A 17,758-nucleotide genomic window follows, 5' to 3' on the forward strand; every position below is an offset into this window, starting at 1 on the left:
TGTTGTTCCTTGTGATTAAGCCCCTATCCCAGTGGTCGGCAAACTCATTAGTCAACAGAGCGGCAAACTGCAGCTCCGGAGCCGCATGTGGCTTGTGAGCCGCAGTTTGCCGACCACTGGAGAACCCATTAGTTTGGATTTCCTTTTTTTGGTGAGATATCGGGCTCCTCCTCTGGTCTTCTCCATTGCTTATGCGTTTCTTATCTGGAACCTTAAGTTTCTTTCAGTTATTTCTGTGGGCCTCCTTACAATATGGCAACTATACTTTCTTGTCTTAAATCTTCTTTAGCCCTGGGATTCCAGGGTCTGCCATATTTAGGGGAGATTCTTTTGGGTGTCCTAGAATGTCTGAACCATGTGAATTCTTCTCAGAAAGTAATTTTTTTTTATCTGGCTTTTCTTGGGGTAAATGTTTGAAACTCTTTTAAAAGCCCCTTTGAGAATAGCTTTTTACTTGCTGTAATTGTATCTCTACCCCCAGAGTAGATAGATAAACAAACCTTGATGAAATTATTAGAAGAATTTCATTATCTCTCTACAACCCCAAACAAAACAAATCTGTATTCCTTAAATTTGTACCAATTAGAGAGAGCAACTTGAGTTAATAAAAATAATCCTTTAAGAAGTATTCCCCCCTCCCCATAATACTTTCATGAAATGCGTTGATCATAGAGGAAAGGCCTTAAGGATTATCTTTAAGCATAAGGCTCTTGGGAAGTATACAGGCTTGGGTAGGGAATATTGGTTAAATAGCTGATAGTAGTATATGGGCACAAGAGATAGATCTTTACCTACCACTTACTGCCTCACACTGTTTAGGTCTAACTCTTCTAATATCCTAGTTGTGATCAAAGTGATCATTTTAAACTATTGCCTCATTACCATTTATCTTCAACACTTCTTTCATTTTTTTATCTATATATATAAAAGGCTAAGCGACCGTCTGACCGGCTGGTAGGTATGACACGCACTGACCACCAGGGGGCAGACGCTCAATGCAGGAGCTGCCGAGTGCGGTGACTTGGAAGCGGCAGTTCTCGGGTGACGCATCCGGAAGCAGAGAGGAGGGAGCCTGATTCCGGGATGCGTCACCCGAGAACCGCCCTCTTGCAATCAGGGACCCCTTGGGGGATGTCGGAGAGCTGGTTTCAGCCCGATCCCCGTAGGCCAGGCCGAGGGACCCCACCTGCCGGAGGGACCCTGTTCACTCCGCAGACGCCCTTGTATCCACGGCGCAGCCCCAGGTGCGGCTGGCCAGGGAGGGACCGCAGGAGGTTGGCTCCAGGGGTATCCGGACCATCTCACCCAGTCCCGCCTCACTGGCCACCTTCTAATTAATTTCCTTTCCATGTGCATGAATCCATGCACCGGGGCACTAGTTGAAGTATAATTGACTTATTATATTCATTTCAGGTGTACAACATAGCAATTCAATATTTATATACATTATTCAGTGATCACCATGATAGGTCTAGTTATCTTTTGTCATCATATAGTTATTACAATACTAGAGGCCCGGTGCATGAATTTGTGCACCGGTGGGGTCCAGCCGGCCTGCCCTGATCAGGGCCATTTGGGGCCAGGCCAGCAGGAGGGCGTGGGAGGACGGGAGGTTGGCCAGCTGGCCCCGCCCCTGACAGGGCTGGTTGCCCGGCCGCAGTGTGCGTCATGGTGACCAGTCGTTCCGGTTGCTTGGCTTTTATATATAGATTATTGACTATATTCTCTATGCCCGGCCGCAGTGTTTGTCATGGTGACCAGTCGTTCCGGTCGCTTGGCTTTTATATATATAGATTATTGACTATATTCTCTATGCCCGGCCGCAGTGTTTGTCATGGTGACCAGTCGTTCCCGTTGCTTGACTTTTATATATAGATTATTGACTATATTCTCTGTGCCCGGCCTCAGTGTTTGTCATGGTGACCAGTCGTTCCCGTTGCTTGGCTTTTATATATAGATTATTGACTATATTCTCTGTGCCCGGCCGCAGTGTGTGTCATGGTGACCAGTCGTTCCTGTTGCTTGACTTTTATATATAGATTATTGACTATATTCTCTATGCCCGGCCGCAGTGTTTGTCATGGTGACCAGTCGTTCCCGTTGCTTGGCTTTTATATATAGATTATTGACTATATTCTCTGTGCCTGGCCGCAGTGTGTGTCATGGTGACCAGTCGTTCCTGTTGCTTGACTTTTATATATAGATTATTGACTATATTCTCTATGCCCGGCCGCAGTGTTTGTCATGGTGACCAGTCGTTCCCGTTGCTTGGCTTTTATATATAGATTATTGACTATATTCTCTGTGCCCGGCCGCAGTGTGTGTCATGGTGACCAGTCGTTCCCGTCGCTTGGCTTTTATATATATAGATTATTGACTATATTCTCTATGCCCGGCCGCAGTGTGTGTCATGGTGACCAGTCGTTCTGGTTGCTTGGCTTTTATATATATAGATTATTGACTATATTCTCTATGCCCGGCTGCAGTATGTGTCATGGTGACCAGTCGTTCCCGTTGCTTGGCTTTTATATATATAGATTATTGACTATATTCTCTGTGCCCGGCCGCAGTGTGTGTCATGGTGACCAGTCGTTCTGGTTGCTTGGCTTTTATATATATAGATTATTGACTATATTCTCTGTGCCCGGCCGCAGTGTGTGTCATGGTGACCAGTCGTTCTGGTTGCTTGGCTTTTATATGTATAGATTATTGACTATATTCTCTATGCCCGGCCGCAGTGTGTGTCATGGTGACCAGTCGTTCCCGTTGCTTGGCTTTTATATATAGATTATTGACTATATTCTCTATGCCGGCCGCAGTGTGTGTCATGGTGACCAGTCGTTCCCGTTGCTTGGCTTTTATATATATAGATTATTGACTATATTCTCTGTGCCCGGCCGCAGTGTGTGTCATGGTGACCAGTCGTTCTGGTTGCTTGGCTTTTATATATATAGATTATTGACTATATTCTCTGTGCTGTGTGTTTCTTTCCCGTGACTTATTTATTTTATAACTAAAAGTTCATACCCTTTAATCCTTTCATCTATTTTGCCTATGTTCCCATCTCCTGTCTTTCTGGCAACCACCAGTTTGTTCTATGTATCTGAGTCTATTTTTGTTTTATTTGTTCATTTGTCTTGTTTTTTAGATTCCACATATAAATGAAGTCATATAGTATTTGTCTTTCTCTGACTTATTTCATTTAGCATAATACTCTCTAGGTCCGTTTATGTTGTTGCAAATAGTAAGATTTCATTCTTTTATATGGCTGAGTAGTATTCCATTGTATATATGTACCACATCTTCTTTATCCATTCATCTGTCATTGGATACTTAGGGTGTTTCCATATTTTGGCTATTGTAAATAATGCTGCAATGAACATAGGTGTGCTGAATTGGTAATGCTGAATTAGTGTTTTTGTTTTCTTTAAATAAATACCCCAAAGTGGAATTGCTGGGTTGTATTGTAGTTCTATTTTTATTAATTTTTTGAGGAACAGCATGAAGTTCCTAGTGGCTGTACCAGTTTATATTCCCTCCAGCAGTGTCTGAGGGTTCCTTTTTCTTTACATCCTAACCAACACTTATTTTATGCCATTTTGATAATAGCCAGTCTGATAGGTGTGAGGTGGTATGTCGTGGTTTTGATTTGCATTTCCCTGCTGATTAGTGATGTTGAGCATCCTTTCATGTGCCTGTTGGTCATCTGTATGTCTTCTTTGGAAAAATGTCTGTTTAAGTCTTCTCCCCATTTAGAAAATTTTTAAATTTATTTATTAAAGTGATTGGGGTGACATTGGTCAACATGAACATACAGGTTTCAGGTATGGGTATCTATGTCACAAGATCTGTATATTGCACCTCGTGCCCACCACCCAAAGTCAAATCTTCTTCTGTTACCTTATATTCTGCCCATTTTTAAGTTGGTTTTTTGATATCTGGTTGTATGAGTTCTTTATATACTTTGGATATTAAACCCCTTATTGGATAAACCATTTGCACATATCTTCTCCCCTTTTCATTTTGTTGATGGTTTCCTTTGCTGTGCAAAAGCTTTTTAATTTGGTATAGTCCTATTTGCTTATTTTTTTCTTTTGTTGCCCTTGCCTGAAGAGACATATTCAAAAAAATATTGCTAAAACTGATGTCAAAAAAGTTTACTGCCTATGTTTTCTTTTAGGATTTTTATGATTCCAGGCCTTCTTTCATTTTAATGTAGTCTAGAACTTGAGCTATAAAAAAGGAGGCATTTTAAGTTCTGATACTCATATACACATATGTGCAGCTTATTCGGAATGGGTACATCATAGGGTTATTAGAGAAAGTACTGGACTGGGCCTGTGGAGACCTTAGTTTTAATTTTAGTTTGACTAAACTTTCAACTGTTGGGGGTATACACAGATAAGGTGATAATTATTATAATGAAGGTGATACTAATGATAAAGCATGAACTTCAAGAATCAAATTAGTGATAGGTTATACTGATAGGTTATATATAACTTTTTTTTTTTTTTTTTACCATGTGATCATGGTTTGTGTTAGCCAAGTAGTTAACAAAGAGTGGAAGTCCAGCCTGCACTTTTGCCTTATTCTAACGATGAAGAATAATGGTAATAATGCTTTTTTATAAAAACATTTTATGATATTTTGGTTCTAACATATTTTAAATATTAAGTGAAATTACCTTGTATAATGTGTTATTTCTTTTGTAGGTATTGTTGGTGAAGCAGATGAAAATGGAGAAGATTACTATCTTTGGACCTACAAAAAACTTGAAATAGGGTTTAATGGTAATCGAATTGTTGATGTTAATCTAACTAGTGAAGGAAAAGTGAAATTGGTTCCCAATACTAAAATCCAGATGTCATATTCAGTAAGTATTTATATAATTTGATATAGGGAGAAGGGTTTGTGACCTAATATAAGAAATTAAGTGCATTTTTCAACTTTAGTAAATGAAAATATAGCTTGAAATTGGATGACAAGAAATATTAAAACTATTTTCTCAATGTATGTAAGTAAGCCTCTTAAAAGCAAGGAGATTTGCTTCAAGTCTGTAGAAGTAGATACCAATTATGCATTTGCAGTACCTACCATTTGCTATAGCAAAGTTTACTATTGTTACTGGGCAGCTAATTAACCTAGTCATGTATTTTTATGGTTACAATTGAGATCGCAGTGTTCCTTGTTTTCTTTCCCTTTTACTGTTTCAGATAGAGATGATGTTCTATTGAAAAGTACTGGATGGGTATAGTTTACCATTTTTGCTCTATCAATTGGAATAAAATGTTCTACAGCGTAAGAGCTTGTCAGAGTCCTTTGTGACTGTCAAGTTAATTCTCTTCCATTACAATTAAAAATAGTGGGAAGAAGAGAAATCTGATGTAGGTAGCCTGTTGTTTTTTTGTTTGTTTGTTTTTCTGGTAACTGGAATGAGTCAATTGGTAGTAGCCAGTTTTGAAAAATTTTCAAGGTTTATACATATGTACCTAGTGCAAATCATATTTGCACAACTGAAGTAATGAAGAAATGTGATAATTATAATAACTATTGCAATATAAAGATAAACACATACAGATTCTTATTTTAATTAGTCTAATTGAGTTCTTATCACATTTATTGAGTCAGAATATATAAGTCAGCAATAGTTAATAATTCTTGAAAACTGAAATGATTCTTCTAAGTTGTAAGTTTTGTTATTACAGAGGAAAGTTGGTTAGTTTATGATATATCTTTCAACTTCTGAAATTGGTAGTAATTTTCTACCATTTCTGTAATTTCTTATTCTAAGTATGTAAATCTTTTCAAATTTTGCTCAGAGTTTGGTTATCAGATTATTAATTTGTTTACTGGCCTTGATTTTCAAATGAAAACTTTTTTTCAGGTAAAATGGAAAAAGTCAGATGTAAAATTTGAAGACAGATTTGACAAGTATCTTGATCCATCTTTTTTTCAACACAGGGTAGGTAAATTGTGTATTTTAATATATTCAATATGTGCTCTAATCAGTTTAACAAATACTAATGAGCATTTGTCATATGTAGGGTACTGTGCTAGGGCTGTGGATTTCAGAGATATAACTAATAAACTCAGTGTGGAAAAGATGATAGGAGGAGGTTTGGAGGGGAAAATCAGAGTACAGTTTAGGACGTGTTTGTTTTGTTTTGCAGTGTCTGTAAGACATCCAAATAGAGATACCGACTAGCCAGTTGGATATATCGATCTGCACATAGTATATAAAGCTGTGAGACTGGATGCATTTACCAGGGAAGAGTATGTGGAAATAGAAGAGGACTAAGGGCTGAGCCCTGGGGGCAGTAATTAAAATTGGGGGAGAATAGGGGAAAGAGAAATCAGCTAAAGGCTTTGAGGAGATACCAGTAAAGTAGAGGGGACACAATTGTATGGTATTCCTGGAAATCAAGAGAAGAAAGTGTATAATGAAGGATAGAGAGATTAGTTCTGAATTGTTGCTGATGGGTCAAGTGAGAAGGGTTCTGAAAGTGACTATTGGATTCACCCAGAGTCATTGGTGAGCTGGACAAAGTGGTTTTGGTGTGGTGGTGGGGCAAAATCTGAACAGAGCCATTGTAAGAGAATGAGAGGAGAAGATTTGAAGACAGCAAGTTTGACTGGTAAAGGGAGCAAAGAAACGGTACAATAGCTAGTAGAAAAGATGGAGTCAGGAGATTTTCTTTTTTTGAGATGTAAGAAAAACATGTTTATATGTTGAACAGGGTTCAGTAGAGTGTGCAAAATGGACAGTGCAGGAGAACGGGAGAATTAACTACAGATTTTCCTTAAGTAGGCAGGATGGGATCTACCACATAAGTGCAAGGATTGTTTCTAATACAATGATTACAAGTGCAGGCTTAGACGCTAGAGCTGATACAGTCTGTCTGCCACCAACTATAACCTTGGTCCGATTACTCAGTTCTTAAGCTTCTGTCTCCTTAGTAGTGAAGCAAGGATTATAGTACCTTGCATAATTGCTGTGAAATTCCATTTGATAGTGTATTATAAAGTACCTCGTTCAGTGTTTGACGCATAGCAGGTGCTCAGTAAGGCAGCACTGGTGCTGTGGTTAGCTATTCTTCTCCAGTGTTCGAAAATTCATGACAAACCTGGGCTCTGCTTAAGATTAGCAACACTAGAGGGTGCTGGAATCAGTAGTTTGTGGAGTTAGTAACTCCTTTGTGACATCTGATTTCTTTATTATTTTAAGAAATATGTTCCGTATGATAATTTAAAAATCACAGTACATCATTTTTGAATTAGTGGATATTATAAAGTGTCAGGTTATTAGTGGTACATTATAATAGGTATTGGTTTGAAGTTCAAATATTTGATTAGAAAATACAGAGTTTTGTTAGAAAATATTAGCAGTATAATAAGAAGATCTTTTCTCTCTCTCTTTTTTTTTTTTTCTTTTTATTGATATTTTACAGAGAGGAAGGGAGAGGGATAGAGAGCTAGAAACATCGATGAGAGAGAAACATCGATCAGCTGCCTCCTGCACACCTCCCGCTGGGGATGTGCCCGCAACCAATGTACATGCCCTTGACCGGAATCGAACCCGGGACCCCTCAGTCCGCAGGCCGACGCTCTATCCACTGAGCCAAACCGGTCTCGGCAGATCTTTTCTCTTTCGTCTTTTTTTGGGTCATTAATTTCCCAGGGTGAGAACAAAATCAAATCTTGGAAGAAGCCTATAATTATAGGCTGCTTTTATAAATTTTGAATGATACTTTTGTGATAAACTTAAAATTTATGTAACTCTTTTTGCAAATATTCCAAAATATAATGCATTCATTACTTTCTTTATAATATCAGTAAGTATTCATTAAATTGTTGAATGAAGAAAGAGATCTCATGAAGAGGCAGAGGCAAGTGGCTGTCTCCTGTTTTTCAGGGAGAGCCATAGAGTTGTCACTTGCCTGAATCCTCAGGGTGAGTAACAGCCAGGACTGTCTTTCACACTAGTGTACAACTCAGCATATTACCCCAAGTTAAAATCTATCCTAATTATATAAGATAGTGTATTCTTCATGTTAAAAATTCTATGTGTGAACTTGTAGAAGTTTAGAGCAGGAGTATGTCTATGAATAACTAGACTATGCCAGTGAGAGATTGTATGGAAGAAAGGGTTGTTGAGTTGGGCTTTAAACAGTAGTAGAATTTTCAAATGTGGACCGAAGTAGATCCCATGTGAGAGGAATTATGAGAAGGCTACATAGGTGGAAATGAGTGTGCTGTACTTGTGGGTCACTGAGGAAGAATAGGCCTTATTGGAATATAGGATACAATGGAAAGAAAGGTTGTCTACATAAAGTGAGGTGGCCATATTACAAAGGGTACATAATATTAGGGAAATAGTTTAGATTTGATATGTGAGGAAATAGGGAGTGGAGTCACTGTAAGTTTTAGAGCAGTAATATATGAACATGATGTTTCAGAAAGTTCCACTGGGTAACTTTTTATAGAACAGTTTGAAAGGAAGGGGAGAGACCAAAAATAAAGAAGGCCAACTAGGAGGCCATTAGAATTATCAGGGTGTGAGGGGATGGCATGGGAATGGAGAGGAAGGGTTAGATGCAAGAGACATTCCAAAGTGAAAAAAAAGGGCTAGTAATTATTACCAAGGAAGGATTAAGGAGAAGGAAAAACCAGAGATAATTTCAGATTCTCAAAGCCAAATGTTAGTACCATTAGTAGAAGTTAGAAGTCAGAAGAGAGTTGTTATATGTGAGACAGAAGATTAATAGTTTATTTTAGGGCAGTCTGAAATTCCAGAAAGACATTCAAGTGGAAATGATCAGAATTAGCTAAAGTCTGAAACATGAATGGGAGAAAGAGAGCTAGAGATTTGGGGCGGGTGGGGTAGGTGGCAGAGGGTGTTACCATCATCATTAGAATTCTAGTTAAAAGTTCTGAGAGCCCCAGGAAATCTCTGCTGAGTACCAAGACTGAAGCTTTTGGAAAAGTTCACAAAGGTGGGAGGAGCCGGCATCAAGGATGAAAGAGGAGAAGCAGCAGTCAGTGAAGTAGGATGGCAGTGTCAGCAAAGATCAAACATGGCAGGGAGAGCAAGGAGAGTGGGGGCAGCTAATTGACCGCTGAATCACTGAATTGACTTAGACGTTCATGGCAGATCTTTGAGAGAAATTTTGTGGGACAAAGTGAAATGGCATTGTGTTTAGGAGTAAGTGAGGGAAGTAGAACCTGTAGTCTCCTCATTTGGAAAGTGTTGTCATTGAAAGGAGGGAGGTAAAAAGAACATTGAGACAGTGAGTAGACAAAAGATCAAGCAAACACTTGAAAAGATAATAGTAATAATAACTTAAAATTTTTTTTAGTGTTTTATTATATGTCAGGCACTATGCTATATGCTTTACATTCATTATCTTGCTTAAAACATATAATAATCCCAGGTAGTAGGTACTATTATAGATAGGGACCTTTGGAGATTACTGATGGTGGGGAGAAAGGTATAAGCTTTGGGGTTCAAAATGAGAGGGTGGGGGAAAAGCACCTCAAGGAGTGGTGTAAGAGGAGAAACAATTTCTAGGAGATTGACAGGAGGAATAAAAGGCTAGGAGGATAATACAAAAAAATAAATGAAAATGGGGCCTTGAAGAGAGAAGACAATTTTGAATCTGTTTCTATTTTGGGAATTGAATGTAAAGGAATTACTGGACAGTGCTCCAGACCTAGTGGAAGCCAGATGCACTCAGTTCTGAGAGGCACGCAGAGATACAGTAGTACCTTGTGATGATATGAATCAGGATGTGGACATAATTTTGTGACAAATGTGTGGGTGAAATCAAAGTCAAGAGCCTTGGGAACATTATGAAACTATGGGATACCTTAGTGTTCTCTGCACCATGGAGAGCTAGTTTGGAAAGGAGTGAATAATGATGGCAGCAGAGTGAGAGGACAAACTGAAAGTGAAGCAGATGATTCCGGAAGGTGGCCTATGTCCGTGCCTGCCAACTATGATGGTTTAATCTTTCTGTTCTAAGAAGATTTTCAGATTGTTGCTCAGTTAGAGGGAAGGAAACTAACATCATTCACTGCTCTGTGCCAGACATGGTGCCATACTTTTATATGTTATTAAACCATACAAATCATGAGATAGTATTATTTTCTTCATTTATAGGGATATTGGGGTCACATAGCTAGAAATTGGCAGAGCCTGGACTACCCAGGCCTTTTTGACTAAAGCTCCAGGTTCTTTCTCTGTAATGCTGACTAGTCTATGTTTTATAGCCAAATTGTACTTTATTTGTATAATTGGATTGTGAAAAATCTCTATAAACAATATCATGTTCTTAGTGTATCTGAAACTTACTGAAAAGAAAACAAATTCCATTGTATAGTGAATACTCATCCCCAGTGTGTCTGAAGTTTAGATTTTTATGTAAAAGTTTTAAAATATTTTTTTTTTTTTGCCTTAGCATCCCATGGTCTTCATGGGACCTGTGAATTTTGTGACTGCTATTTTTATGTGAGTAATATTTTCTGTTCTTTTTAGATTCATTGGTTTTCAATTTTCAACTCCTTCATGATGGTTATCTTCTTGGTGGGCTTAGTTTCAATGATTTTAATGAGAACTTTGAGAAAAGATTATGCTCGGTACAGTAAAGAAGAAGAAATGGATGATATGGTGAGCAAACATTTTATATTATACTTATAAAAACAAATTAACTCAATGTTACTGTGTTTTGAATGTTGGATTGAAGGTCCACAATCTTGAGGTCAGGTAGGTTTCAGAATTCAGAATTTTCAGTTTTTAGAAAGGTGTAAACTCTTGGCGGGGATCTCTAATCAAATCTTAATTTTTTTCAGCAAAACATGAATGTTCACCTCAAGTGGGATAAACAGTATAAATAACCCATTGTTAGTTCAGTCCAAGTTTTGCCTCAAAATAAGGATATGCCAAATTTATGAAACAAACTTTCAGTTTTCAGAGCTTTTGATTTCAAAATTGCAGCTAGGAGATTATAGACCTGTGTTGGTTGTCTTTCTAATACTATTAAATATGGTGTACAATTCAGGGAGTTGGCAAAAGTATTAATTTACATTTAGTTTAATAGGAAGGGGTTTGTTTTCTAAATATTTTTATAAAATTACGGACCAACTAGTGCCCAGTGCACATGCACATTGAAAGGAAATTAATTAGAAGGTGGCCAGCGGGGCGGGACTCAGTGAGACGGGCCAGACACGCCACAGAACCAACCTGCCAGGGTCCCTCCCTGGCCAGCCGCACTTGGGGCTGCACCTCGGCTCGATGGGCGTCTGCAGAGGGAGTGGGGTCCCTCCGTCAGGTGGGGTCCCTTGGCCTGGCCTACGGGGATCGGGCTGAAACCGGCTCTCCGACATCTCCTGAGGGGGGTCCCAGATTGCAAGAAGGCAGTTCTCGGGTGACGCACCCCGGAATCGGGCTCCCTGCTCTCTGATTCTAGGGTGCATCACCCGAGAACCGCTGTGCCAAGTCACTGCAGCTGGGCAGCTCCTGCCTTGAGCATCTGCCCACTGGTGGTCAGTGCACTTCATAGCTACCGGTCAGATGGTTGCTTAGCCTTTTGTATATATAGATATTGTAAGTGAGAAAAAATGTATTCTGTAGAATGTTAACGGCTGTTGTATGAAGATATGCTCCATCTACACTAATAAAAGAGTAAGATGCAAATTGACCATACCTTTGCAACACCCACCATCCAATCAGGAGTGAGTGTGCAAATTAACCCAATAAAGATGGTGGGTTAATTTGCATACGCAGGCGCCGAGTGGCCGGGGGCGGGGTGGGATGCTTGCGTTGTCGCCATGGTGACGATGCAGGTGTTCAGCACCACCCCAGCTGCTCAGGGCCTCTGGGCAGTGTGGAAGGCGGAAAGGCAGCTCCGGGCTGTAGTGAAAAGGCTGCTCTGGCCTGAGCGAAGGCAGTGCCTGCAGCCAGGGGAAGGAAGGCCCATTCTTGCATGCTCCATCATTAAATTAGTTGGGAAACAGTTAAACATTTAAATTTTAATATGCTAATGTGCATTGTGAAGTATCAGAGGATAGATAAAATATTTGGTGCTTCTAAAACATATCTGACCAGGATCTCCCCCCCACAAAGTAAGATTATCCTGACGGGCTGTTATTTCTTTAAAAACTTTGTTTTAGATACTTGTTTACTCAGGTTGGAAAGGAGATTAACCAAAGAACACATATGCATAATTCATAAATACAGATAATAGCATGGGGAAGGTCCAAGGTGGGGCGGGGGTTGGATAGAGGTGGGCAAAAAGAGAAAAAATGGGAGACATCTGTAATATTGTCAAAAAAAAAAAAGGAAAAACCAAATATCTTAAAAATACCATTTATTTAAAAATATTATTATTTAACTGTTCAATATTTTCCCCATATGTTTTCTTAGAGTCCAGGCTATAAAGGACATTTCTGTACTGTTAGGGCATCTAGTACTGGTTTTGATACTCTTCTTCTTTTCTACCTGGCCCCTGGTCACATATGAGCCACAGTCATGATGTAAATGGCAAGAGTAGTGTCTGAAAGTGATGTTAAGAGAGTCAGTGTGCTATTCTCCCAATTTCACCATTTCTTTTTGCTGTAGACTATTTTCTTTTTTCATTCTTTGATATTTCTCAGAACAGAACAGAAAGCACCTTCCTAAGCCTCAGTAAAAGTTATTAAGGCAGTGATTATTTTAAATTTGACATTTCTTTTCTTGATATTTTGAACCCCTTTAAATAGCTGTAAGTTTGGAGAGAGGATACTTACAATTCTAATAATTTTCACCTATTTTCTGTATTTTATTTTCATTCTGAATGATTTTCTCTTCTGTCTCCATATTGATGTATTTAGGATAGAGACCTAGGAGATGAATATGGATGGAAGCAGGTGCATGGCGATGTATTTAGACCATCAAGTCACCCACTGATATTTTCCTCTCTCATTGGTTCTGGATGTCAGATATTTGCTGTGTCTTTCATTGTTATTATTGTTGCAATGATAGAAGATTTATATACAGAGTAAGTGCTTGTACTTTATTACTTTTTTGTTGCTCTTGAATCATTTTAATAATTGGAACCTTTTAAAAAGTCAGTCATAATTAAATATTTGCTTATTACAATTTTTAGAATTTAAATAGCATAAATGTCATTATTAAGACAAATAATGAACGGTAATCTTCAGGTATAAGTATATTTTTCTGTTAAATGCTAAAACTTACTAGCCTTACTGAACATTCTGGTTGGTTATAAAGGTTATGTCCCATTAGACTGAGAGAGTTACTTGTAGTCCAGAACTATGTGACAAAATTTATAAGGCTTTTTTTTTTGAAAGCTGAAGATCCAGTTAGATCTTCATAAGAAGCACAAGGTTTTCACAGTACTGAATGAGTTCTTCACATATACCTCAAAACTGGGAGACTCTCTATAGACCAGAAAAAATCATTGTAAATAATAGTAAAAAGAGTGTTGGAAAAGGCACATGAGGTTAGAAAAATAATTGGATAACTTCTTACCCAATCTTTCCATGGTTCCTGGTACATTTTTCCATTTAGTGGAAATGTCTCTGGGGACTGCAAGCTTTAATTCCTGGTAGTCATTTTGGTCTCTCAGTCACAATAAGCAGCCTTTTTGATCCCTCTCTGCTATTATTAAAAACTAGAGGCCCGGTGCACGAAATTTGAGCACAGGTAGGGCCCCTAAGCCTGGCCGGCGATCAGGCCCATCAGGTTCCCCACCTCCTGGCCTCCCCACCACCTCCTTCCCTCACTCCCTCAGCGCCCTGCCACTGCTGCTGGTTGCCCACCATGTTCTGCACTGCCCTCTGGTGGTAAACGAAGGATCGAACTCCACATCTCCCATTTGAACTCCCAAGGGGACAATTTGCATATTAGCCTTTTATTATATAGGATGCTGGCTGTATTAGATTGGTCTTAGATTAAAACAGCCTTTCAGCATTGTTAGCCCTATGTGAGCCTCACACACCTAGTTATAAACAGAAAGTGGGTTGAAATTGTTGATAGTCTAGAAGGAATAAGTGAATCTTTGCATTGTTTAATTGGGTTCTTGAAAAAACTAATTCAGTTTTTAAAACCGACTTTGAGATCTGTGATCTTTTAAACTCAGGAATGACACATTCTTATTTATTACCACATTTATATTTAGCTATATATTGATGGAAATTGAACATTGAAATGCTTTAACTATTACATATCCACTTTTAGAAATTGAGCATAGGTGTTTGGGCAGAGGAGTATTACATATTTCAAGTCTATACAATGTCTTTGTATTTTAAGTAGAATATAATAATAATTATTACCCAGAAGGTGGTTAATTTATAAAAATTGTATATCCTCCCAGTGCACACATTAGTGTTATGTTCTTATAAATTCTCTTCAAAAAGAGTATTCTTTAGCTCAAACTGACAAGGATATATGTTATATCTATGGATAGAGCTTCTAATATTTTCTAGAACATATTTTGCCTTCCTAGTTATAGTGAGTTTCAGAAATGGTCTTTATTGTTAGTGGGTTAAGTACATTTCTATATTATGGCAAGTGATACTGTCACTTTTAATTTTTCTCTTTGCAATTAGGCATTTAAAAAATTTTGTCTAGTTTTACTCAAGAGGGTTGGTCTGAATATCCTAGATACCATTGTTGTAAGAGGAGGTTAGAAATTGCTGAAATGAATGAAGGTGATTTGTGGAGCAATGGATTTTTAAAAAACACAACTTTTAACTGTATAAGGAAAACTAAATAAAAAGAGTCTCAGTGTTATACTATTTAAAATAATAACAATAATATAATAGATTTTACTACTACTTACGTTATATTTCTGTCAGCAGGCAAGAAACTTAAGCAGTTAAATTATAAAGAGGAATATTCTAATTTTCTTAACAGATGAATATTCTTTTCCATATGATGTGATTGGCTCACAGGGTTACAAAAACAGTTTTAGTGCCAGCTTCTAATATTTTTGCCAAAGAAATATAATATACAAGGTGGGAAAATGTAGGTTTACAGTTGAGTACATGAAACACCGTTTTTTCATGTATTAATTGTATTATTTTCCATATAAACAACTATAAACCTGTTTTTTTCCCTCCCTGTATTTCTTCAGAATATATTATGAAATTTACTGCAGATTTAAAAAAATGAGGATCATCATCAGCCTGAACCATTTAAGTGTAATTTTAACTGGAAATTCATTAACTAGGCAACCTTTTGCAGTCCAGGATGGTATATATATTTTTATTGATTGATTTTTAGAGCGAGAGACACAGGGAAGTGGTGGAGACAGAGAGAGACAGACATCGATTTGTTGCTCCACCCATTTGTGCATTCATTGGTTGATTCTTTTGTGTATCCTGGCCAGGGATCGAACCCCCAAAACCTTGGCATATCAGGACAATGCTCTAACCAACTCAGCTACCCAGCCAGGGCCCAGGATGATATTTTTGTGTTCCTGTTAAATTTATCTTTGAAATTAAACTAATGTTAATGTGATAGGTTATATGATATGTTTTTCAAGTTGTTGGTTTTAATTTATCTTACACATCTTTTCACCTTCTTAGGAGGGGATCAATGCTCAGTACAGCCATATTTGTCTATGCTGCTACGTCTCCAGTGAATGGTTACTTTGGAGGAAGTTTGTATGCTAGACAAGGAGGTAACTTATGAGTTATCACTTTGTATTTTTAATTATAGATGCTAATATTTTATGGTGAGGTATTTAGAATTTAAAATGGGCAATACAGGCATTGTAAAATTCTTTGCTATCCCATTTCACATAATCTCCATCATACCTATTATGTGTTCTATCTTGCCTTTATGGAACTTCCTTGCAGTTTATTTTCTAAAATTGTCAACAATGAATAGGTTCTTTCCATTGCTCACTAAGCAGTTAGGCCTGAGGAACATGTAGTAGAAAGTATATATAAGTTATTGATATTATTTTACTTGGAGGTGCCTAGCCCCCTACATGTGCTCCATGGGAGGCCTCCACATAGATTATAGCTTTGTAGTTGACTATAAAGGCATGTTTTATGGCTTATGGAGAAAGTGTCTGGACAGTGGAAAGGGAATAGGAAGAATAGCTCTTTATTTCTGTTGACTCTTAAATGTTTATCAGAGGACCCTGCACAAAGATTTCTGTTATTCTGTGTCACAATCTTTTGCTTATGAGCACTTTATTTTAAATACTCCCTTGTTTCTTTACTTTTGTGACCTGGTATGATGGGGGAATACATAGGGGATACAAGGGTACTTGTTTTTTGCTGTTTCTTTCTTGTGATGGCATTTAAGGGTCCTTAAGTTATTTGTGTTCCCTGTAATTGTCAGGAGTCAGAAATGTGCTGAAGGTAGTAGATTTGGATAGTTCAGGTTATGAATGAAGGACCTTAAAATCACATTCCTAAGGATAAGATTTCCTAATGTGATTTTTCCCAGCCCATCCTAAGCAATGTCAGCATTAGGTGATACTGTTTTCTTTTAGTAGATCAGACTTATGGGTTATAGGAGCTCAGAGCATACAATCATTGAAAATTCCTCCAGGAAATCCTAGTTTATCCTTTCTTTTTATTGTTCTGTACCTTCAATTTAGGTGATTCTCTGGATGGCCTGAGGTGGTGTCATCATGAATTCCTGAGTATTTTAGTTAGGCGGTCAGCCTCTACATTCTACCTCCAAAAAGGGAGAAGTGAGTCTTATCCTGTAGGACTACCATCCTGAGGAAATAAGGATGCCTAAAGCAACTTCTATTTTGAATTTGATCTCTGAGATTTTTACAGTTTATGAGCCCCCAGAAAAGTCTTCACAGCAGAAACAAATTTATTTAAAACAGGAAATTTATTCCTACTTGGACATAAATTTGCTTTTAATCTGATTGCAAGTTCAGAACACCCAACCAGACTTAACTATACTAATGCTTGAAAGCTGACAGAGTTCAAACAAAAGCCCCTAGGAGTATCAAATCTTACCAGGAATAAAGGTTATTGTCTGATTGACAGTGCCCTGAGGAGGCGTAATTGTGTCCTGATACTTTGTTTAAACTATCCCTAAAAACCAAGTTAGTATAGAGGTCAGCTCGGAGAGTCAAGAATTTTCAGAGTTAAGGTTTCATAACAATGAAGCTCAGGGTCTTCACACTGTCCTCAATGCACTGGGTAATGCTCCAGACCCAGTTTGCAGCTGGGGGTGGCCTGGGACTTGAGCAGAATGTCCAAGGGCATGGGGAGTGGTAGGGAACACTGCAGTGCAGATTCCTGGGCTAAAGATGCACTGGTTGTACCCAGTGGAATGTAGGTGGGACTCTTTTTGGGGGGGGAGGGGAAGGAGGGATTCTTTTTGACTGTTGGAAGGAAAGAGAGAGAGAGTTGAATATGGAAGTTATTAATACTTGCCTGAATCTGAGAAGATAATGGAAAGTACAGGAAAAGAGACTGCTAGGAAACACTTGGAATTAAATAGGAGAAATAATACATAACATTAATTAGTTGCTATCCTTTTGGTGTTGTTTAAATGCTGGGTATTAGTTTGGAAAGGAGGGGTTCTTGAAACTTCCTGAGAAAGAAATTAAATAAAGGAGAAAGTTCAGAGTCAAGGAGTTTTTCTGGAGAAATGTAAAGATTTGGGGTAGTAACTCTATGAGACATATTTATTTAAAAAGAGCTTTATGTAGAAAAAGAAAACAAAAATTAGGTTATTGTTTGTATTTCCTGTAATGTTTTCTGTTTGGGTCACTAT

The 17,758-nt window shown here is 38.1% G+C and overlaps 1 protein-coding gene across 1 annotated transcript in view; it reads left to right on the forward strand.

The window, feature by feature from the left end:
* The window catches only part of TM9SF3 (transmembrane 9 superfamily member 3), a 52,606-nt gene that overhangs the window by 19,542 nt on the left and 15,306 nt on the right, over window positions 1-17,758 (forward strand). Inside the window, exons 4-8 of the mRNA XM_080640419.1 lie at window positions 4,713-4,873; window positions 5,885-5,962; window positions 10,535-10,666; window positions 12,868-13,034; window positions 15,589-15,683. Coding sequence (XP_080496545.1) covers window positions 4,713-4,873; window positions 5,885-5,962; window positions 10,535-10,666; window positions 12,868-13,034; window positions 15,589-15,683 — 633 coding nt within the window. The remainder of the gene's footprint in view (window positions 1-4,712; window positions 4,874-5,884; window positions 5,963-10,534; window positions 10,667-12,867; window positions 13,035-15,588; window positions 15,684-17,758) is intronic.

Source organism: Plecotus auritus, assembly GCF_963455305.1.
Source record: "Plecotus auritus genome assembly, chromosome: 9".
Taxonomy (NCBI): Eukaryota; Metazoa; Chordata; class Mammalia; order Chiroptera; family Vespertilionidae; genus Plecotus; species Plecotus auritus.